This window comes from Toxotes jaculatrix, chromosome 21, assembly GCF_017976425.1.
Source record: "Toxotes jaculatrix isolate fToxJac2 chromosome 21, fToxJac2.pri, whole genome shotgun sequence".
Taxonomy (NCBI): Eukaryota; Metazoa; Chordata; class Actinopteri; family Toxotidae; genus Toxotes; species Toxotes jaculatrix.
In genome coordinates, this window is record NC_054414.1 from 18,592,803 (window position 1) to 18,614,894 (window position 22,092).

Genomic DNA, 22,092 nt, shown 5'->3' on the forward strand with positions numbered 1-22,092 from the left:
AACACTGAGCTCAAAAAACTTCTCAAAACTCTGGTTCACAAAAGCTGACGACCAAAATATTTGGTATAATAACATAATTAATAATATCAACAACAGCATGAATGTTCTGCCACATAAAAAGAAATAATCATTCACATCATTAAACCATTAATCTCTAATGAGGTCAGATTGTACTAGTACCTGCCAAGTTCAGCAGAGACAGCACCAGACCATGATGGATTAATAATAATATCAAAAAGACTAATTTATGCAAAAAAAAAAGCAAGTCTCTAAAGACTAATTTAGTCAACAGTGGACCTAATTATGGAATTTTATGACACCTGCTTTCTGAAGACAGGTTCTCCGTGTTCTTTGTGTCGGGTTAATGACGTTAACTCTCAGATATCGGCGTGAGTCTCCGCCCTGAGTGCACATGAAATGCTTTAAGGTCACTGGATAAAAGTTCAGAGCCTGAGCAGGTCTGAACGTGCAGGTAACTCTGAGAGGACTTTTCACTGCATTTTGAAATGTCATTACTGTCATTGCATTATAGTCACAGCTCAAAAAAATATATAGTCAAAAAAAATACAGGAAATTATAGGAAAACTCTCCAGGTGTGGGTGTGACTAATGAATATAAATATTAACTGTGTTCACAGTGAGCTGTATAAATATTACCAGTCTAAAAATACCGTACTGACGGGGGTGTGATATCCAGTGGGGTTTGTGGAGACATGTTCTATTCTTGATTTTGGCCTGAAGCTTGATGATCAAACGAGCTGCAGGTCAAGTAGCACATTTTTTGAGAGGGCCCACCTTCAGTAAATATCGCTGAGACTGTCTCGCTGAGTACAGGACTTTTCTGGCAATATTCACAATTTTACCAAGTAAATTCTTCTGGGAAACTTTAGCATTAGCATGTCCACAGAGGATCCAGAACATCACGACAGTCTCGAAAACAGAGTCCACCCAGCAGGTTTGGAACAGCACTATCATCTGATGATCTGATGAATGTACCTCCGGTCCCCCTCAGTAGATAAGGCAACCTCTATGTTGCCTGAGAGGTAAAATTCAGGGCAAACAAACTGCTGCTTTAAAGCTTCACAGGTTTGAGTGCACAGCGATAACTGAAGGCAACTCAGAGCATAACAACAAATTAACTTACTGCCATACGGGACACGTACTGTTTAACTTGACTAGAACACCATCATGGATGTTTGTGATATTTATACTTTGTTCTCTCCAGGTTTGGCAGCTAATGTTGTTTGTTCATTATTCATTTACTTAGCTTTGCTGCCAGTCTTCACAAACAGAAACGAAGACTTGGAAATTGTGTTTCCATTGGTCTTTCTGGAGTCCAGTTGCTGAACATGTCAGTCGTCAGTAATCAGTTAATGTTAGAGTTACTGAAAAAACTCACATCCTGTTGCAACTGTGCAAAGGTTTTGCGGACTCCATCTTGTAGGAACACCACTGCCTCTCTGTCAGGCCAGCGCTCCACAGTCCTCAGCAGAGTCTCTCCTACTGTAGAGTGGAGCAAAGAAGTGGACGACGTGCCGTGGGCATAACTGGTGATGAGACTTGGGACGATGGGCGGAGAGTCCACATGGATGCCACTGCAGGGAGAGAAGAAGAAGAAGAAGAAGTTTTCAGACACCGGCTGCTTAACTGTGGGCACAGGTCACATGGTGACTATCTGTAAACTAACTAAGTCCACTTTACTTCAATTTTAGCCAAATAATACACAACCATGCTGTGTCTTTTCACTGCTACACTGATGACACACAACTTTGTATATCAACTTTGTATATCATATAATTTTTGATTTGATAAATTCATGTATAAACCCCTGAGTTCAAGATGAGTCTCAGTGTTTTGCAGGAAGTAAAAGGAGAACTGATTTTTATGGAGTGTATCTGGGACCAAGAGATAACTGAAGATGATTTCACTGTGTCTTTAAGATCATGTATGTGGAGATGTGTGCCTTGTAAGAGAAATATCAATCAAAATATCAAAAGTATATTTAGACACAGAGCCCCTCTTCAGCCTGAAGACTAGGTAAAGGCCCTTATCATTCCTGTTTGTGATTTAGTGGCACCTACTGCCAAGATTAAGATCTGGGGCGGTTTCCAGCTTTCCCTGCTTGTTAATTCAGCCCTGTGTTCTCATGTTATTCACTACAGTACATCTGAACATCTGGCTGAATGAGCTGAGATTGTGTAGTTGTAACATCTGCAGATTTTTGTTGCATGCCAACTCCTTGTTCTATTCCCACACTTCCTGTTTGTCTGTACTATGAAGAAAAGGCCAAATATCAAAAGTCATGAAAAAAAAAACTTGACTTTTTGAGTGAAAGTACTCAAGTTGTGGCCTACGAACATGAACCAGCCTCCATTTCCTGCTGTTTGTATCACCTTCATGGAAATCAGTGATTTTATTTGTTGTTCCAGTTACTGTCACATGAAACCATCTGCAGGCTGCAAAAAAACCCAATGCAAATCCAATGCAACCTAACAGAGGAGCTGTGTAGTAAGCACTAGAAGTACTATATATATTTTTTTTCTCTGTTGCAGCGGCCTGCAAAACATCTCTGTTTGTCTCCTCCCCTAACTTCCGCTGATTAAAGCTCTCATTCCTCCACTGTTTAAATCAACAACCCAAACAGAACCATCTGCATCCAGAACCAGCACCGCCTGGACGCGGTTCCTCATACGGGAGCGAGTTTTACAGAACCACCAACAACTTTTATCACAACCACTCTGACCGCAGCCACATGACCCTTCAGAGCAATTTCGTTACATAATAAAAAAAAAAAAAAACCCCGCTCCTGACAGAGGGAGGTGATTAACAGACTTACACGTTGTTTTTTACGCAGATATGAAATTAATGTATATTGAAACAGTCTTCGCTGGTTCAGGCCTGTGGGCTGTAATCATAAAGTGAATATTATTTCCTTTGCATCAGTGAAATGTTTATGAACTCACCGGCTTGCTGCACACAGTCCGGGCTGACGTGTCCACGGTCTCCGCAAAACTTTCACGGCTCTGGAAAAGGCGCAGATGTTCCGAAGAGACCGGGAGCAGAAGGCAATGTTGGGGATCATCGTGTGCAGCTGCGGCTCGCCGTGCCCCTCTGCACTGAAGCTGGTTGGACCGGCTGGTTCAGGACCCGGAGAAGTTCCTCAGGTGGCTGCAGGAGGAGAGGCCCCCGCTGACAGTGGACAGGAGGAAAGTGCTCGTCTTCCAGGAAAGAGCGGTGTGTGACTGTTGGCAACTCCTTGTTCAGACCTTGATCCGTCGCCACAGCGCTGATACCGTGTTTTCATGGACCGCCACTGTCCTGCGGGTGGCGCCAAAGGTTGGGGGCCGACCACTAAGCCACATTCACTAAAGCTGAAACTGTAGAGATAATGTCTGACACAGAAAATAATCTGCCTGGAATAACTGCTTCTGTCTTCAGTTACTCTGAACTGTTCTTCAAATTTCATTACATTTGACCGGAGTCCAAAAAAAAAATAATAATAATAATAAGATTTAAGGTGAGAACAGAGAAACTTGGAGTCTGCTATTAAACATCACGGTCGAGGAAACAACAGAAGAGGAAGAAAACAAGAAGGAAAAACACATTTTGACAGGAGGGAGATTTAAATCCACAAAGACTTCCTGTGTCCTCCTGTTTGGTAATGGCCTGTTTGTAAATACATCTGAGGATTAACACCTCTACTAACAAACAAAAATAAATAAATGAATAAACAAAACAAGGAAACAGACACTGGTGAAAATAACAGATATTCAGATATTTTACTCGAGAGGAAGCTGCTGCTCTCTGAAGACAACGGGAAGCTACCGCTCAGGAAACGTTCTGTGGACTGTGTATGGTGTAGAAAGGTCACTGCATACAAACATGTAAACATGATCCCATCGGTGAAGGACAGGTTTATCCAGGTGTCTTCAAAGATAATGTCAGGGTGGCTGTCTTCACCTGTTCTGATGACTGAGGTTTAAAAATATTGCTGATTCACTACAACACTAGAGTTTCATTTCTGTAAGAGCAGCTGGATGGCACTGTTTTCAGACTGACACCACTGTTCTCTAGATACTAAATACTAATAAGACAGAGAGGTAAACACAAAGCACACGGATCACACCGCTCCTTCATCTCATCATTAAAGCTTTAGGTGAAACAGGAATACTGAGGAGGAATATTTACACATTTCAATCAGACACACAGATCTGAGCTTTTCTCAGGTGTGTTGAGAGAACAACTCCTCTTTCAAACGATGGTATCGTCCTCTCTTGGCCATGAGTTCGTGGTGTGTCCCCTCTTCCACGACTGTTCCCTTCTCCATGAAGATGATGTGATCTGCCTTCTCCACCGTCTTCAGCTGGTGAGCCACCACCAGGACTGTCCGACCACAAGACAGGATCTCCTGCAGGACCTGAGACACAAAACCCAGGAGTCAAATACAGCCACACACAGCTGGTGCTAACCTGTGATCCTCTTCAGAGCACATCTCTAGGGCTGCATTTAATGATTATTTTTATTATTGATTAATCTGCAGATTATTTTCTTGGTTAATCGTTCAGTCTATAAAATGTCTCGCTACAGTGTCTTACAGGTACACCTAATGGAACCGAGTCATGATTAATGTTATCAGTAAACCCATGCTTTTCTTACTCTGACACGTCAAACTGTTTTTACTTTTATCCACATAATGTATCTGGATTCAGTTTGAATGTGTAAATAGAGACAATCATATGTTATGGGAGTGTTCTCCTGTTCAACTCGGTGCCAAACACATGATATCACTGTTTTGCGTACAGCATGCTGTGCTTCAACGTCCAGTTTGCTGGTAGCCTCGTCCAGTATTATGACCTGCGGCTCTCGGACCAGAGCTCTGATGATGGCGATGCACTGCTTCTGTCCCGCTGAGAGTCTGCTGCCACCTTCTCCGATTTCTGTGAAGACAGAGGACATTTAGTCAACTTGAAGTCAATTTATTTACAGAGCACATTTATAGATAACCAATGATAAACACAGAAAACAGATATTTAGGTTGTACACACAGTACAATCCAGTTTTGACAGGATTCATCACCTTCCCTTCCCAGTCAGTGTTTGTGCTTCCTTTTTCTGTCAATCTTTATTGATCCCATCACCAGAGCTCTTTCTTTCTGTGTTGTGGCCTTTGATCACCAGCCACCAGCTATCCCTCACGCTATAAACAAAGACTTTCCTCCCATCACATCACATCTGCCATGTCTGTTAAAAGTTAATATTTAACTTCTTTCCAATCGTATGTCTGTTACAGTTTCCTGTACAGAATCTCTCAGAGTACAGGTTTCAGCTCGTATTTGTACTTCAGACTATTTTCTGTCTGTTGTAGCAGCTGATTTTATTACTTTACCTGTTTTATGTTTGTCCTACAATGACGACGCTGGCTTGTACAATTAAAATAAAAAAAAAAAAACATACTAAGACATCTTGGTGACATTAAGCAAATAATAAAAACAACAATAAAACATCCTACAGCATGATTAAAAACAACAAAGGGAAACGGTATTAGTAGCATTCAGAGCTGACTCCTAATATTCTAATGATTGGATGTAATGTGCTATGTGAGGCACAAGATCATGTACAGCTCTGTACCTGTGTCATACTGATCCTCCAGTTCAGATATGAAGTCATCTGCGTTGGCCTTCTTCGCAGCTTCTTTCAGCTTCTCAATGCTGCAGTCCCTCAGGCCGTATTCAATGTTGTATCTCAGTGAACCAGTGAACAGCACAGGATTCTGGGATACCAGGGCTATCTGAAGCACAAAGTTGAAACACACATTAGTACCAGTGCAGTGCTGATTGACAGGATTGGAAATATCATATCTGCTGCATTCATGAACTGTTGGAAACAGCAGGAAAACATTCATACACCAGATAAGTGGCTAAAGCTAAAACGAGCTACTGCATGTTTACAGCAGGGCTCCAGGGACAGTCATTACAGTTGGCCCACCACTTTGGTCCAGACTGAAATATCTGAACAGCGGTGGGATGGATTCCCATCATATTTCATCATGGTTCACTGAGGATGAATCCTACTGACTCTGAATCCCCTGTCTTTTCTTCTAGTGCAGCCATGACACTGACATTGGTGGAGGTACAGAGCTGACTGTACCTTTTGATGAAAGTATTTGGGTTCGTAGTGGTGCAGCGGTTCTCCGTCCAGCAGGATCTGTCCCTCCTGAGGCTCATACAGCCTCTTCAGGAGGCTGGCACAGGAAGTCTTTCCACCACCAGAGGGACCCACCAGGGCTGTCATCTTCCCTGGCTGCAGCTCCATTGAAACAGACTGGACAGAACACGTTAATGATGTGATGACGGCTTGTCCCACACTGGACTGATGTTTAACACCATCATGAGCACAGTGATACTGTAGGATACAGTGTCAAACTGTTACCTTCAGGACTGCTTTATCTGGAACTGAGGGGTAAGTGAAGGTGACGTCTTGGAAAACGATTCTTCCTGTTAGCTTCTCAGGAGCTAACTCTCCCCCCTTCTTACACTTTGGTGTCCTGTCGAGATAGCTGAACACTTTAGAAATGACTCCCACTGTGGACACTGTTTCTCCATAGCAGTACAAAATCTCCTGTGACAAAATAATAAATAATCGTCAGTGGCAGATTTGTATTTTACAACCCAAATACACAGAGGACATTTGTAGCTTACTTCACCTTTAAATTGACGGACATGGGCTTCTGGTACAAGAAAAAGGACACGAGACTGCCGATGCTGAGTCGGCCGGATGAGATGAGATTGCGGGCTTGTATCAGCATGAGTATCTTTATCCCCACACTCACCAGCTAAAAGGAAAGAGTACACAGAGAGAAAATAATCTTACATCCATGAAATCTCGCATACATGTTTCATCCACTGATGCTCACCACTGACATCTTACCCTCCGTATTAAAAGGAAGACTGAACTGTAGATGTCTGAGCGTCTCTTGACAGCACACAGCTGGTCCACAGCCTCATTATACCTCCTCAGTTCATCTTTCTCTCCTTTAAAGCTGCGAACTGTATGAATCCCACTGATGGTCTGGAAAGCGAGGTCTTTGTTCTGAGCGTGACAGTCCTGCATCTGATCTTTCAGCTCCTGGTTAAAAGGAGAATACACACGGATTCAGTAAGGAACTGCTTTCTTCACATCAGACTGGTGCTGCACTCAGGACAGACCAGGTTAAATCCGTCTTGATCTCAGCTGCATGTAACACGTTTCCTCTCTTTCTTACCTTTCATGTCACTGTCTCTAATTTATGTCCAGTGGAGGTGAAATAAGATTCTGTACTAAAATCCCACAAATCTCATATTTTAATGCAACTGAAGGTCAAATTAGTTTTCACTCTTAAAAAAAAGAAAGAGGAACTGTTTTGTACCATCTCTTTAATTCTCGTCATCTGAAAGCAGTGAACGCTGCTTATGTTTGTGACTTCTTCTTCCTTCTAAGATCAAACTCTGCACATACATCATTGTGCACAGCAAAGGCCAAACATTCAAGTGAATTAACAACAGTCTGCTCAGTATTAAAATGCAATTATATGTGTTTTAGGTGTCAAATAAAATCATTCATTCACTCAGTCCCATCTGGGAATTAGAGATGTTCAGTGTATGTGGGAAGGAGCCTTTCACACATCAGTAACTTTTTGCAGTGGAACCCCCTCCACTGGTGACTCAGTGTCACTGTCACCTCGGCTGTGATTTGCAGTATCATTACCTCTGCGTTAAAATGTTGGTCAAAGACTGAAAAAGCCAGTTAATTAATGTAACCGACCCAATAACAGACTGACCTAACAACTGACGGCTTTATGAACGCTGATGTGAGCTGAGGTAAAATGAACTAAGAGAGTGACGATAAATCTTTCATTTGAACTGCATGTTCTTCACTCTACTGGGAAAACTCTTGCTCAGCAGATGTGTCGTGTTTGTTGGCTGCTCAGAGATAAAATACACACCTACCTTGTACCAAGTGATGTATTTGTTCTGCAGGACGGCCAAGAGGGGCATCTCTATGCAGGTGAGCACAGTGAGCTCCCAGGACAGGCCTAACATCACTGTGAGCATGAGGCAAGTTTTGACTGTGCTGCGAACCAGTGCGTTGGCGTTCAGTGCTACTGTGCGGCCCATCCTGTCCACATCAGAGTGCAGGCGGGAGGAAAGACGTCCTGGGAGAAGAAAGAGAGAAAAGGCCTAATTCAAGAGCATTAACTACAAGCTAAAGCTTCAGCGTTTGTTAAAACGCAGACTGTGAGGCAGCCTTTACTGCCCACACAGACATGTCAGATATGTTTACATGTCCTCCTCACCAGGTTTGTTCTCCTCAAAGAAGTGCACTTCCTGCCGCATGAGGGAGTGAAAGAGCAGATGCTTAAGTCTCTTGTTCAGTCTGGCCAGTGTGCACATAAATATACCTCCTCTCAAGCCAGAGAACAGAGCACTGTAAAGATGGAGACATTGAAAATCAGTTTACTTTTAAAATCACAGAAACAAATCACATTTTAGTGATTGTGTTGTTGTTGCTTTACCTTCCAAGAGAGACAAGTGCCAGTTGTGCGACTGCGTAACAGAAGCTGGTTTGAAGCTCTTGACCTCTTAGCATATCAATTACCTTCCCCTGATAAAGTGGGATAAATGTGTCACCTGTTAGGAAAGATAAATGCCACAGACTAAGTAGACAGCATATAATATTTCTACAACATGATCATGTAGAGGTTCTCAGAAACTGTATCCTTTAAACAGCACTCACTAAACTCTCTAACAGATGTTGGACAATCACACCAAAACCAATGACTGTATCCTACGAAAATATGTTGGAATAACCACCTCACATACATCATGCTCAAATAGCCAGTCAAATGTCTGCTAATAACAAAAGTGTCCAGCTGTTTCAGGAAATTATGAAGCCTTTTTAAAATATGTTTGGACTGTTTTTAAAGATTTATGTCATCAGTACAAATATGGGATTTGGGCTGAAATTATTAAGTATCAAGCAACAAACTAAGACATTATTGGTTTTTGTCATTTCATGACATTTGCTGACATCAAGAAAACACAAAAACAGAGTACAACTTTATCATATCCAGAATGTCAATTTCACACTTACAGATGACTCCTAAGATGAGGAAACTAAAAGCTGCAATCAGGTAAATGGTGTCTGGTCTGAAGTATTTCACCATCCTCATAAGCAACAGTCTGGCATCCAGTTTGTTGGCATCTTTTTGTTTCTTTCCATCACCGCAGAGACCCTTTTCCCAAACTACACAGGCCAGTGACGAGGACATCGAGCCCAAGAGCAGCATGCTGAGGTCAGGAGATGGTCCCATAAAAGCCTCTGAGGGACTTGCCATGAAGACTCGTCCACTTTCAAAAACAGGAAAAAGAAGGCAGAGGAGTGCTACCAGCCTGCGGAGCACAGGCTGGGGCGTTCCATCAGTCAGTAAGGAGGTGAAAACATGGAGAATCGCCCACTTTACTGCCCCAAAGGTCCACACACCTGCCAGCCCACCGCACCTGGGGCATTCCAACAGCACCAGACCGGCCCACTGAGCCAGACTCAGTACTGTGTCCAACAGAAGAATGATAAATCCACATGCTGCCACACCCGTCATTTTCCTGTGGCGGACGGTCAGACTGCAGGAGGCTGAATGTGAGCCTAGCACAACAAATATCATTGTTATATCATTTTTATATACAGGGACACATATCCTTAAATTACATGTACAAAGGTCTGCGTGGCTTTCTTAAAAATATACTAACTAGCCAGAAATACCTCATTACACTCCTACGTTGACTGCAAATAACAGTTATTAGCATTATCGATTAACCTGCTGTTTATGTTCTCAATGAATCGCAATTGTTTTGTCAATAAAACATCAGAAAATACTGAAATTGTCCAAGATTTGCATACGTTTATGTAGCAGTAGAAGTACAGTATAAGGATCTGATGGCGTTGTATAATCTGTAACACTACATGGTGTTTTTTAGAAGCTGATGCCATGTATGTCAAGTACAAATCACGACATTTACTACAACTGCACAAGAAATGTGGTGGAGCAGAAAGTACAGTATTTCCCTCTGAAATGCAGGGTAGCTCTGTTAGGAGTTACAGGTACTGTTAGCTAACAGCTGGCGTTTCCCACACCGTGCATGGAAAATATCACCAATACCAATAACATCGTAGGATATTACGGTCATATTACGAACCCCGTGGACTCATAACGCCAAATCAATTCACAAGACATAACTTTTGCCGCTCTTCCTAAGAGCTAAAGCTAGCTCTGATAACTTACCGTGTACTCCCTCTCTCTGCCTCCGGTAAGCTAACAGCCCGCCGGTTTACTTTTAGTTTCATTTTCGGTTGGGTGACGCATCATTGATCTGTATCGGCTTTTATTAACGTGATAAAACACAACGCCAATCAATGGTTTCATTTCAGTCATTTTTACTGCATGTGTGACAGTTTTAAAACTTCGTGTTGTTGTTTTACACACCGAACAGCTGCCCGTCCTTTAACACTTTAGCCGCAAGATGGCGGCGCCGTGCATCTGTGTTGTTATGTTAGTTTTTCTGTTTCCGGAGGAAGTTGTCTTTCAAAATAATGGCACGACGTAGCTTCAAAGTTACGGAAATATCTGGTGGTGGAGGAATTCAGATCCCTTAGTTAAAATACTAATAGCTCAAATACTCCCTGACTGTTGCTCTGTTATAGATTATTACAAATCATTACATTACTACTCATGCACCAATGTGCAAAAACTAATTTTACTGTTGCAGCTTGTTGAGGTGGAGCTGATTTTGACCTATTTTTCTAAGACTGCAACTAACGATTGTTTTCATTATGGATTCAAATTTTCAAATAAGTGCACGTGAGTTCAATCCCATCTGTAAACCCTGGACAGTTTGAAGCGAGTTGTTCTCCTTATAAAATTCACAACAAACAAAAATTTGATATTCAAACATTTATTCTCCCCGTGACCATGTTATATAAATAAAGAATTTACAATAAAGGTCTAATTTGGCCCAAAGCATGACAAACTCTAAAAATGACTAATAAATTCTCCCATTGTAGAGAAGCCTCTGGTTACACTTTTGTTTACAGCAATACGCCTTATACCTGAAATGTATATTTCATTTTCAATCACATCTGACATAAAATAGCTTTGTTCAAACCTTTACAGGTGGTGTGATAGTCCCACTGTTCATTTATCAAAAGATAAATCTGTCACATAAAACCTCTTATTCAAACTGAAGGTAAACTCAGTTACAGTGTCATAAAACATGTCAGCTACTGACTCCTCAGTGCCTTCAAAATATTCCTCTCATGAAATGTTTCAAACCACTGACGAGCTCACATGCAGTATAAAATCATCTTCTTCATTCCCGTGTGTTCCTGAAAGAGTTTGAAAGTATCCCATGTTTCTAGATTATCTTTTAGAAATACACCAGTTATATAACAAGGCACTGTTCCAGTGAAGAATGAGAAGCATGCGAAAGAAAAAAAAACATGATTCGTTTGCTGCTACCACAGTACATATTCATTTTCTACACGTGACAGGGTACGACCAGCAGAGTCTTCAGTGATCAAAAGCAACCCCAACTCAGTAACCTGGGTGTAATATGCTGAGCATGCTGTGTTTAATGCCTTCACTATAACCACAACATGGAAAACTTTAAAGATGTAAGATGTGATAAAGACGCCAAAACAGGTACATGATCACTTTCTGTTTCCTGTTAAATGCCTACAATAACAGTTCTTTACCTAATAGCACTTAAATGATAGGGCTGGTGTTATTCTATGTATTTCTTATTGTTAACAAATTCCATGAAAAGACCAAAACCAACAATGAATGTCTCCAACTAACAATTACACTGTGTCTCCAAAGCCTGATATATCATATTCCTCTGAATCATAGAGCTCCACTGTGTCCAAATACCATTTAAAACTCCTCACTGATGCAAATGCTACACTACATGACAAATTCCTTCATCACCATGAACACACACACAGAGCAGAGTATTTTGACTCAGTCATACCCACACACACACACACACTGCTTCCCCAAATACTCACTACAGCAACAACTGGCCCAACAATCTCTCCTCCTGTTTTAGTAACAATATCTAAAAAGCACAGTGTTCAGCTTTACTGAGCATTTTCTTTAATTAAACTATACGTTCATGTCTTCAGTAGAAACCAATGGGCTTAGGACCAAAGACAGACGAGGTTCAAGCACTGAGTGAACCTTTAGATTTGGATTCAGACACTATAAGCCACATGAGACATGGATTATTATCTGTATTGTTTACAAAGCTGTTGAAGCATTTTGTTTACATGCACACAGCTGAGGTGGCATGTGCTGTTCTGTTTGCTGAAGTGATGAGGAGTGGAAACTGAGGCACTGAACTGAGGAATATTAAGATCTTCATTAGTTCATTTTGTGCTTACAAGGTTACATGGCATCAGCTTCTTACATTCCTAAATTTATTTTCTTTTAGTCAAATTACCACAAGTTAACTTTACACACTGCAAACCTGGGATCTAGGACTGCTTGTATGCTGCAACATGCACCTTATAGGGAGGAAAAGATGTTCAGGTTTGCCCCCAGGGGGCGTCTGTTTGGATAATCCAACCATGCTAAGTAATGCACTGTTTGGGGAATGTTTGACAATAAGAAAAATATAAAATAACGCCTGGATTTTCCTTGATAATTAATTCCTTTGTGTTTTCCCCACCTTTATTTCACCTGTTGATTTTACTGCTCTATTTGCTTGTGATTTCTGCCGACGCCCACTTAGCTTGGCCAAACATGTCATTGTTCAATAGTAGTAGTTTGTCTGCTCAGGCCCTTTCTCTGTGCCTGTGAACTCATCAAACACTAATAACCCATCAAAAACATCCGTCCAGCAAACATCTGCACATGATTTTGTGTGATCACGTGTGTAACTTGGCTTGATAAAGTGAGATGTATGACAGATTGTGTGATGATGTAGAGAAGATCAGCAGCATTTTACAATAAACAGTACAATCCCATTGTAGTTGTAAGTGCACATCTGTTCATTTTGGTATGCAGGGTCAAGTGTCCAACCTTGGTCAAACAGTGCAAATGATTGATAGTATTTGTTTTGACTTTTATGGTGCACCAGATGGTGGGAGGTCGTCACACCGGGACAATTCAGACCAGGTTAACAGAAAAGTAAACTTTGCAACATCTGGCACACCAAGCAAGCTGATGCAAACATTAGGAATTATCTGCAAACCTGTCTGACCCGGAGTGTGTTGCGTGTTAAGGGTGACACACAGTGTACGCAGGTTCAGAGGCTGGTGATATGCTCTGCCCCGTTAGCCGAGGCCTTGTCTTTGTCTCCCTCTGTGGGCACACTGCTGTACTGACAGCCTGGAGCTACGTCAACAGCAGGTCTCGCTGGGTCGGGCAGCGTGGGTGGCTGACCCTGCTTTGACGCATTCTTCCTCTCTTTCTTATCCAGACAGTAAAACGACACCATGAGGAACACGGCGGACGAGGCAACGACGGCACTGCAGGCAAAGAAGACGTAGAAGTACTGGCCTGTGCTGTCAACCAGGACTCCTGCATCGAAAGATCAACATTGCATTTGTTTTAAGACAAATCTGAAGCATGAAGATGGTGAATAGGACAGGAAAGCAGAAAAAAAAACATCTGCTGCACCAAACTCTGCTTCTCTTTTCAAACTCACCTCTTGACTCTTTTTACAACGGATTTCTCTTCTATGACAGTTTCATATAAGTTCAGCACAATCAGCGAAATTCCAAAAGTATGCAAAATGTATGGACAACCCAACCTAACCCCCTTTTCCAGTTACATGTGACCATCACGTTACATGTACTGCATGAGTGAAGAGCTTGTGTTGTGACTTGTATCTGTGGTTATATCACTGCTGGGCCATATTAGCAGTCAGATAAACAGGGGAAGCATACCTGTCATCTGAGACAGCCTCTGCCCTTTCCCCACTCCTCTCCCACTACACTCCACTCCTCCTGAATGGAGCACAGACGTGTTCCTTTAGTTCAGTGTGTACTGGACAAACTGACTGAGAACATGTTATTTACAGCATCAGCTGGAGCATGAGGCGCCGAACCTTCTATTCCTGTATTTCTGTCATTCACGTAACACACAAGCAGAAACGTGTGCACATAAAATACACACATGCAGGACACAGTCCTCTGACTACAGAGCTTATCAGTCTATTTCAATGTTTGTTTGTCTTTTCTGATTTTTCTGATTTAGAGATAAATGAAACAAAAATGTGGATGTGCAGCACAAAAGTGGTCCCATAACAGTCCCACACAGGCCCGTCGGATTTTAAATGTTTATATTTGTCAGTGCAGAGCTGCTTTGGAGGACACAGAACAGAAGTTTGAGATGAATTCTACCTCCACAGCTGCTAAATACCTCAAAGTGTGTGTTTACATTACCTGCCAGTGGAGGCCCAATGAGCAGGGTGATGCTCTCCATGACAGCGAGCAGGCCGAGGGCTGAGGGGAAGCGGCTCATCTCCACTATGTCCATGAGGACAGTGAACATCAGGGAGCCCACTACACTCATGGACAGCCCGTAGATCACCACGTAGGCCAGCAGTACAGGGAAGCTGGGCCCGATGCAGCAGATACTGTTACTGAGCCCGTTGACCAGCAAAGCTGAGGCAAACACATAAACGTGCCGCCCTTTGAACCAGGGCATGTTGACGATGACGCCAAAGGGCGGCCGCACCACAATGTTAACGATACCCAGGATGGAGAGCAGCAGTGCAGCGCGGCCCTGCTCCATGTTGTTTGCGGTGGCATATGGAACCAGATACACCAAAGGCACCACAAACCCAAGCATCATCCAGGTGATGCCTATGGCATAAACACAGTAACGCGAGTTGTTGCAGAGCTGATCAAAGGCCATGTGTTTGCTCAGGGAAGCAACCAGGCAGTTGCATATCGTTCTCACCCTGCCTATTTCCTTCCTCACATTTTCCTCCTCTGGTGGAGGGGGTCCGTGGTTCATCAGGGGCTGGCCTCGACGCCTGGGGGGCTGGAGGGGCCTCATCACTGCTCCGCACACGCAGCAGTTAAGCAGGACGGCACCCAGAACAAGGAAGCTTCCTCTCCAGCCCAGCTCTGTGTGGAGGTAGTTACCCAAGAAAGGCAGAGTGCACAGTCCCAGGGCTGTGCCCGTCGAGGACATGGCGTTGGCAAACGCACGACGACGCACAAAGTAGTGCCCCAGGATTGTCACAGCTGGTTGGAAGCTGAAGCAGAAACCGAGTCCTGTAGTGATGCATCATAAAAAAGCATTAAGAGAGAAGAATACCGGTACTATCATCATCCAACATGTCATAAACATCAGTGGTCAGTCTACAACTTCATCATCAATTATATCCACAACTATGAGATTTATCCCAAAGTCGGACTGAACTGGAATCATCCTTAAAGTCTGAAGTGGATTTTAGTTTTTCTATTTAACATCTAAAGCTACATTAATAGTTTTTCTGGCCACTTGAGGGCAGAAAACATCATATCAATGTTTCATTAAACTGTTAATAATGTGTTTACTGATGGTTGTGGAGTCATTTTTGTACAGCTGATGTCTCTCTGTTTTTAGTTTCCACCAAAATGCTTTGTTCACCCGCTGGTCTCTGACTGTCGGCTGCTTGGTGCCGGGCAGGTAGAGGACAGGACTGGACTGCGGCGATAAATCTGTGTAATGTTTGCTGACCTGTAATAACCCCAGCGGTGATGTAAAGCTGGATGATGGACTGGGTAAACGAGCTGGCAGCCATTCCGAGCCCGCTCAGGACACCGCCCAACATGACCGTGGCTCGGCAGCCGAACCTCTCCACCAACACGCTACAAAAGGGACCTGTGGAGAAAACGTCATGCTCTTAGTTAAATGCGCAGCGCAGCAGAAAAAGGTTGGAGGCTTACATGGCAGCAGAGGGGTCATTTTCTTAATCCTGTAGAGCATTTCACATAACTTGTGTTTAGTGGTAATCTGAACCGGCTGAGTTCTAAGAACCGAGACTGAAAATATGTTTGCTCTCTCATTTAATTTCTCCGTGTGTGACAGACCCGTGATTGCACATCTATATAACTGTCAGTTTAATGAGATTTTGTTAGGCCAGCATGAAAGTTTACTGTGTTTCAGGGCAGAATGATCAGCTCAGAACATGTTTTCCCACTTCCATCATGTCATTTTGCCTCAATTGCTGCTGATAAATCATTTTTGCCTGTGGAGGATGTTCCACGTTGCCTCAGAACTAAATACAGTGGTGTATATTGGGTAAAGGTCACTAAGGAGGAGTGGTAAATGTAACACATTCTGGTGCCTTTGTTGTCAGGCAACAGGGCTGCAAGGCACTGATGTGGATAATAACTAGACCTGAATAAGCCTGATGAACGTGTCAGAGATCCTGAAAGCTTCTTTCAAATATGCAGCACTTTAGATTCATTTGGAGGTAATTTAACATGTCAGTCTCATATATGAACAAGCAGCATCGTCACCTTTATGTCAGGACAGTCTAATTAGGTCTGAAGTGAATGCTGCCAGATTAATGTAAAGGTTGCAGCAGAGAAAGAGCGGGAGAGATGCATGTTTTGTTTTTCAAATCAGTTTAATGAGCTATGAAACAGTGAAAGAGCCAGTGGCAAGTTCTTAAAGAGAGAAAACAACTAGTTTTATTCTTGCGGTGCAGTGAAGACACATCAGTTCACTGTCCTCATGGACACTGCGTGAATAAAGGGGGGGGCAACGGTCCTGGTCTCTCCTGCACCAGGGGCCATATAAATGTTCTGTCATGTCTGAACAAATGCATAAGGAACATGAACGTAAAAGTCTCCGCTGTAACAGATGAAGCCGGCAATTACTGCTCCATATCTGTGAAGAACAAAGCATAATGTTTACAAACTTGCTTGAGGCCGATTAACATCAGCTTCAGCTTCTGCTGAATCGTGGCGGCTGTGTACGTCCCTGCCTGCTGGACGTGGGCTGATCAGTGACTCTAGCTTTGTGCAGCTTAACCAAGATAAACCTGAGATTCTTGTCACATTTCTTCCAGCTTAGGGAAATTTTCAAGATCAAAGCATTTCTGTCTCCAAAACCCCTGAGAACTGTGGGCTGTGGTTATCCCCCCCCCCCCCAATCCCTGTTAATCATCCTCATCAAATTTAAAAAAAAAAAAGTTGATGCTTCACTTTTAAAAACGAGTCCTGTGTTTAAACTCGAATCAACAGGAGATAAACGTCAGACAGATGAACATCAAACCTACGACCACAGCAAAATCACATCAGATAAAGATAATGGTTTGTTAGGGTGAGCCGGGGGTGAGGGGGTGAGGGGGGTTTGGAGCTCAGATTTGCTGTGGGTACTTATTGTACCCACAGCATTCGCTTGATTTAAAAAAAAGACAAACTAAGCTCCCACAGACAAACCACCACTTTATTTTTTAAATAAATAAAACTCAGGGGCATGAGGGCGCTCACATTAAAAAATGATGATGATGATGATCTTTACCGTTTCCTCGAACTGTTTCTGTTAAACTGTGAGTGGAGATGTGGTAAAAAGAGGAAGAGGGACGTTATCAAGCCGATCTGATAACGTGGAAACATTAAAGAAAAAAAAACTGAGGGACTTTCACACACATTTTGTTCTACCTGGAAACAATAGGTGCACCTTTGCTTAAGACTAACAACATTCCATCAGGATAGTGTGTCCAAGGTTTGGATATCCTGTAAAAAAAATAACCCTCACCACACCACTCTCACAACTCCACTCTATGTTTGACAAGTTTTAAGAGCAAACTAACAAAGCTCCAACAGGACGGCAACATAAAACTCTACGTGATAAACTCTACTCTCTGCTACACAGTCAGAAACATCAAGTTACCAAAATAAACAACCGCTATCATTTGTTATTGTACAGCTGATCAGCAGCCAGACAATCACCGTGATCCACCATGTTGACTTTCTTTGCCCTTGCACAGCCCACACTACTTCCCTGATTTTCAGGCAGGTTACATAATGCTCATAAGAATGTGTCACAAAGCTCCACGAGTGGATAAAGCAAACATTGATCAGCAGACTGAATTTGTTTTTATAACTCACAAGTTCTGAAAACATCTTTAAATTATAATCCTTTAGATCTGCATTCCACCAAACCCTGTTTTACTATACTAACCAGTCACTGGACTTTCTAATCTGCCAAATATCAATAATACTAATCGTTTGTTAAAAATGTCTATTTCTCTATTATTTTGACAGCAGGTGAGTTTTGAATAGTGCAGGAACAAATGGTAAAAGAAAGACCAGCCACACTGATCTGTTACCACCAGTCAGGCGACCAGGGAGAGAGTCCGAGAGACTGAAGCCTGTGTGACCTTTACTGAACATCAGCCACTGTGACCACAGGTGGTGATTACTGATTCATGGTAAATGTTAAAACAGCAGCAATTAGCCGCCATGAACTAGTGTTCATACGAGACCGAGTGTAGCATCAAAACCACTGAGAGACTTAAATTATTTTTAAAGTGTGTTTTATTCAAAAAGGATTAAATTCAAAGGCTTTTTACTGTCAATTCACCATATGTCAGACATATAGGGGAATCGAAATGTTGTTTCTCTCTCTCTGCAATGTGCATTTTACAATATAAATATAAATAAATTTATTGCTCAGAAGTTCTACTGTTCTTTGTAAAAGAAAAAATGTGCTGCTTCATATCTAAGAAGAGACATTTTGTGACCTTGTGAGTTTGGATTTTTATAACCTCTGTAACCTTGAATTCTTGGTGTGTAATACACTGGACTGTGGGTGATAAGCAGTCTACAGTTTCTCATGGAATGATCCGTCTAAAATCAACACCAACACAGCAAGAAAGTTTAAAACACACCCACATCCCAACTCTCAGGTTTCACATTTTTCCAGAAACTAAAATTACCTTGAGACTGGGGGGCGGGGGTGCCCACTTACCTCCTGCGTGAAGCACTGATGTCATGATGGAGGGAACCCAGGAGGTTTCGCTGTTTGAGGCAAGGAACTCATTCTGCAGGTCGGTGTAAAAGATTCCCACACAGGAGGGGAAGGCCAGGGTCAAAGCCAGGACCAGGATGGTGGCAACCAGCACCACCCAGCCCCAACCACCGTCCGGAGCTGTGACAGCCCCCTTCACAGCCACGGAGTCTCTGCGTCCCGCTGCCTGCACCCCCTCCTCGGATTCACAGTCGTGGGCCTCTTGAACTTTCTCGTGCTCCATACCGTTGGCCTGCTCACAAACCCCGGCGGCCTCCGAGTGAAGGAGGTGATCACTCGTCCCTCTGCTTCCATATCTCTGAGTCATTTTCTGCTTGGCAGTGCAGGCAAGGCTCCTGTGTTAGCTCTGCAGGGTGTGTAATTACTTTTGCTGCCCATGTCACTGTAACTGCTGCAACCTTTTAGGAAACCTACAACAACAAAAGCAAACAATCCATCAGCCAGTGCAGAGCGGCTGAACAGGTGAGAGGTTTTTGTCGGTCTGCCGCTCCCCCACTTCGATCCAGATTGAAATATGTCAGCAGTTATTGGACTGACATGAAACTCTGCACAGACATCCATGGTGTCCAGAGGATGAATCCTAATGACTTTAGTGATCCTCTTTTCCTCTAGCGCCACCATGAACTGCCATGAACTTTTGTACGGACATTCGTGTTCCTTTAGAGGTAAGAACTTTGGTGATCCTAAAATGAAAGAAGTTACCAAATCCTGACAAATCTGCTGAGCTGGCGGATGGACGACTGTCACAGTACAGTTAAAGAAACTGAAGTCAGAGTCAAAACCACCATGACATACCAAGAGCAGAATGTGAGCCCTGAGTCTGCAGCGTGCCTCACTCACTTCCTGTAGCTGCTCCAGGGCTAAAAGGCCATCACTTCAGTTTTATAAGCATAAAAATCAGGAAATGACTAAACATTCAGGACTCAGTGTCGCAGGTCAGACTGTGAGCTATTCAACAAAGGAGAGGTCTGATGGGTCTGAGGGGTATCTGGCCAGCACGAGACTAACATGCATTTGTGAAAAACCCTCGAATGAATAGACCTCTGTGCAAACGTTCGGGCAGAATTTCCCCCCAAAGACACTCAATACTGTATCCAGATGCACCAACTGCTGAGAGAGAAACATCTTTTCAGATTACGTTTCTGAGAACATGATCTGAGTTCGCTGTCTGACAGGCCTCATGTGTGGCGTATTGCCTAATGTGATACAGATCTTTTCCTTTGCAGTGCCATGCGAGATTTTTTAGGATGAAATCAGGAGCATCGCATTCTGTGTTCAACTGAAAATGTTGAGTCCAGTGTGCAAATTAAACCAAAGTTGTTGTAAACTCCTGTAATCTTCCACTCATCTGGGAAAACTCTCCACTAGATGCTGAACCTGCTGCAGCCACAAGGGCATCAGTGACCTTATCACCAAGTATCAGCCCAGCACTGATACTGGTCCGACATCTTATGTATGTTCAGAGTGAAGCTTCAGCCAGTGGCTGGTTAGCTTAGCTTAGCTTAGCACAAAGACTGGAAACAGGGCTAAATCCACTAAGAGTACCAGCACTCAGCAAAGCTCAGGATTTCACACATCAGTTGTTTATTGAAGTCAAACACGAGCTTATGTGCAGGACTGTTTCCTGGCTGGCACAGGTAACTTACTGGGATCTCGACTGCTTGCTGGTCACTTGGTCCCAACCAGGAAACTGTCCTGCACATACAGTGACTCCATATAAAACAAACAAAGAAGAAGAATGTGGGAATCAGTGAGCTGTAAAGGTGCTGTCAGGTGGGTTTTGTTGACAGAACCAGATTAGCCGCTTCCCCCAGAGCCAGGTATCAATCCTTTAAAAAACAGGTTAAACGTCTTGTTTTGAGCAACTCAGAATATTTTGAGGAGTCTTTGAGGATTCAGGAAATACCTACAACCAAATGGGCTGACAACCAGGGGTGACAGGACTAGTGTGTCTACACACTTTTATGCAAACAGTGAATCAGCCCTTGGGGGAAAAGGCCTCACATATCTCAGCTGTCTGAACCACAAAGCACTGACATCCTGTTTTCTGTCTCACCCCGAACTCTGAGAGACTGCAACTCTTTACGTTTTGCACGTCTCTTAATAGTTTCTTAATGAAGGCGTGGGGAGGTGAATGGATCCTCTGTATGTCTCTCATCATAAATAAAAGTGATGCTGAGCAGCTGATCTTCCCTGTGGGACAGCCCGTGGAGGGATGAGAGCGCCGGGCTACTGTACATGTCAGATAATGGGATTTGCATCCAGCAGCAGTACCAGCCTTTAACATTTATAACACGCAGCCTTTTTTATTTCCACCTTCACCCACGTGGCATCTGGGCTTGTTTTAGGCTGAAAAACCCCACCGAAACACGGATTCACAGACCAGAGCCCATCCCAGCCCCAGCCTCATCACACGGGCTCCACTGCTCATTCTCTACACTAAAAATATGGCTATTTAAAAGGCAAACATTTCCATAAATATCCTTTGTTACCATCAGTGTAATTTCACCCTGGCAGAATAATATCCTGGACATCACTGGCTCCGCACTTTCGGACCAAAGAGGAAGCGAGTTGAAGCAAGAATTTAAGCCTCTTCCGTGAATTTTTCAAATTAAATAATATTATTAAATTGCTACTCACTTTTTTTCCCCACAGTATTTCCCGTAATCTTCCAGCCCTCGGTCCCACAGGCGGGGTCGCTTCTCGAAGACTGCCGGAGCAGCAGCAGCTGTCCGGGGGTCTGCCCGTCGCCGAGCCCCAGCGCCCGCCCGCTCACGGTGGGAGGAGTCTGACGTGGCCGGGAGGAGGAGGGTGGGATGCGGACTGTGCAGGCCCCAGCCCTGCTTCAGTGCACGCAAGGCGGCCGTAATGGTGGACAGTGTGCTCCTCTGTGATATTTAAAAGGGAGCTGGCCTGCATGTAGTGATAACCAAAATTAAAGTACTGCACTTCTATAAAAAAAATATAAGGTACTTCATTTATTCCAGGTTATTTTCTGGAAAATATTGTGTATTTCTGACAC

General features: G+C 43.2%; 3 protein-coding genes across 6 annotated transcripts in view; all 3 read right to left on the reverse strand.

Annotated features, from left to right (window-relative positions):
* acsf2 (acyl-CoA synthetase family member 2) overlaps positions 1–3,608 on the reverse strand; it is a 17,800-nt gene extending 14,192 nt beyond the window's left edge. Inside the window, exons 1-2 of the mRNA XM_041067492.1 lie at positions 2,963–3,608; positions 1,399–1,594 (exon numbers count right to left, since the gene is read on the reverse strand). Coding sequence (XP_040923426.1) covers positions 1,399–1,594; positions 2,963–3,081 — 315 coding nt within the window. The 5' untranslated portion in view covers positions 3,082–3,608. The remainder of the gene's footprint in view (positions 1–1,398; positions 1,595–2,962) is intronic.
* Positions 1–21,861, reverse strand: part of slc16a5a (solute carrier family 16 member 5a) — a 27,034-nt gene extending 5,173 nt beyond the window's left edge. The window contains exons 1-6 of one of the 4 annotated variants that reach the window (XM_041067494.1): positions 21,711–21,853; positions 20,856–20,899; positions 19,011–19,485; positions 15,765–15,908; positions 14,477–15,316; positions 11,236–13,610 (exon numbers count right to left, since the gene is read on the reverse strand). In XM_041067494.1, coding sequence (XP_040923428.1) covers positions 13,336–13,610; positions 14,477–15,316; positions 15,765–15,908; positions 19,011–19,377 — 1,626 coding nt within the window. In that variant the 5' untranslated portion in view covers positions 19,378–19,485; positions 20,856–20,899; positions 21,711–21,853 and the 3' untranslated portion in view covers positions 11,236–13,335. Of the gene's footprint in view, positions 1–11,235; positions 13,611–14,476; positions 15,317–15,764; positions 15,909–19,010; positions 19,486–20,716; positions 20,833–20,855; positions 20,900–21,710 lie in introns of those variants that run through there. The other 3 variants (XR_005896694.1, XM_041067493.1, XM_041067495.1) reach the window with 3 other exon arrangements.
* tap2t (transporter associated with antigen processing, subunit type t, teleost specific) lies at positions 3,754–10,536 on the reverse strand. Its single transcript, XM_041067491.1, has 12 exons — positions 10,314–10,536; positions 9,128–9,676; positions 8,550–8,664; positions 8,331–8,461; positions 7,984–8,189; positions 6,926–7,123; positions 6,702–6,830; positions 6,428–6,616; positions 6,146–6,319; positions 5,627–5,786; positions 4,800–4,936; positions 3,754–4,416 (listed from the first exon to the last, which is right to left on the reverse strand). The coding sequence occupies exons 2-12, from the start codon at positions 9,630–9,632 to the stop codon at positions 4,222–4,224; spliced, it is 2,139 nt and encodes a 712-aa protein (XP_040923425.1). The 5' UTR covers positions 9,633–9,676; positions 10,314–10,536; the 3' UTR covers positions 3,754–4,221.
* Positions 21,862–22,092: the final 231 nt, after the last annotated feature.

Coding starts and splice junctions, on each gene's coding strand:
- tap2t (XM_041067491.1), bottom strand. CDS start 9,632: ATGACGGGTGTGGCAGCATGTGGATTTATCATTCTTCTGTTGGACACA. Junction 7,124..7,983: donor AATACATCACTTGGTACAAG/GTAGGTGTGTAT, acceptor CCTTTTAACCAG/GAGCTGAAAGATCAGATGCA. Junction 5,787..6,145: donor CCAAATACTTTCATCAAAAG/GTACAGTCAGCT, acceptor TTTGTGCTTCAG/ATAGCCCTGGTATCCCAGAA.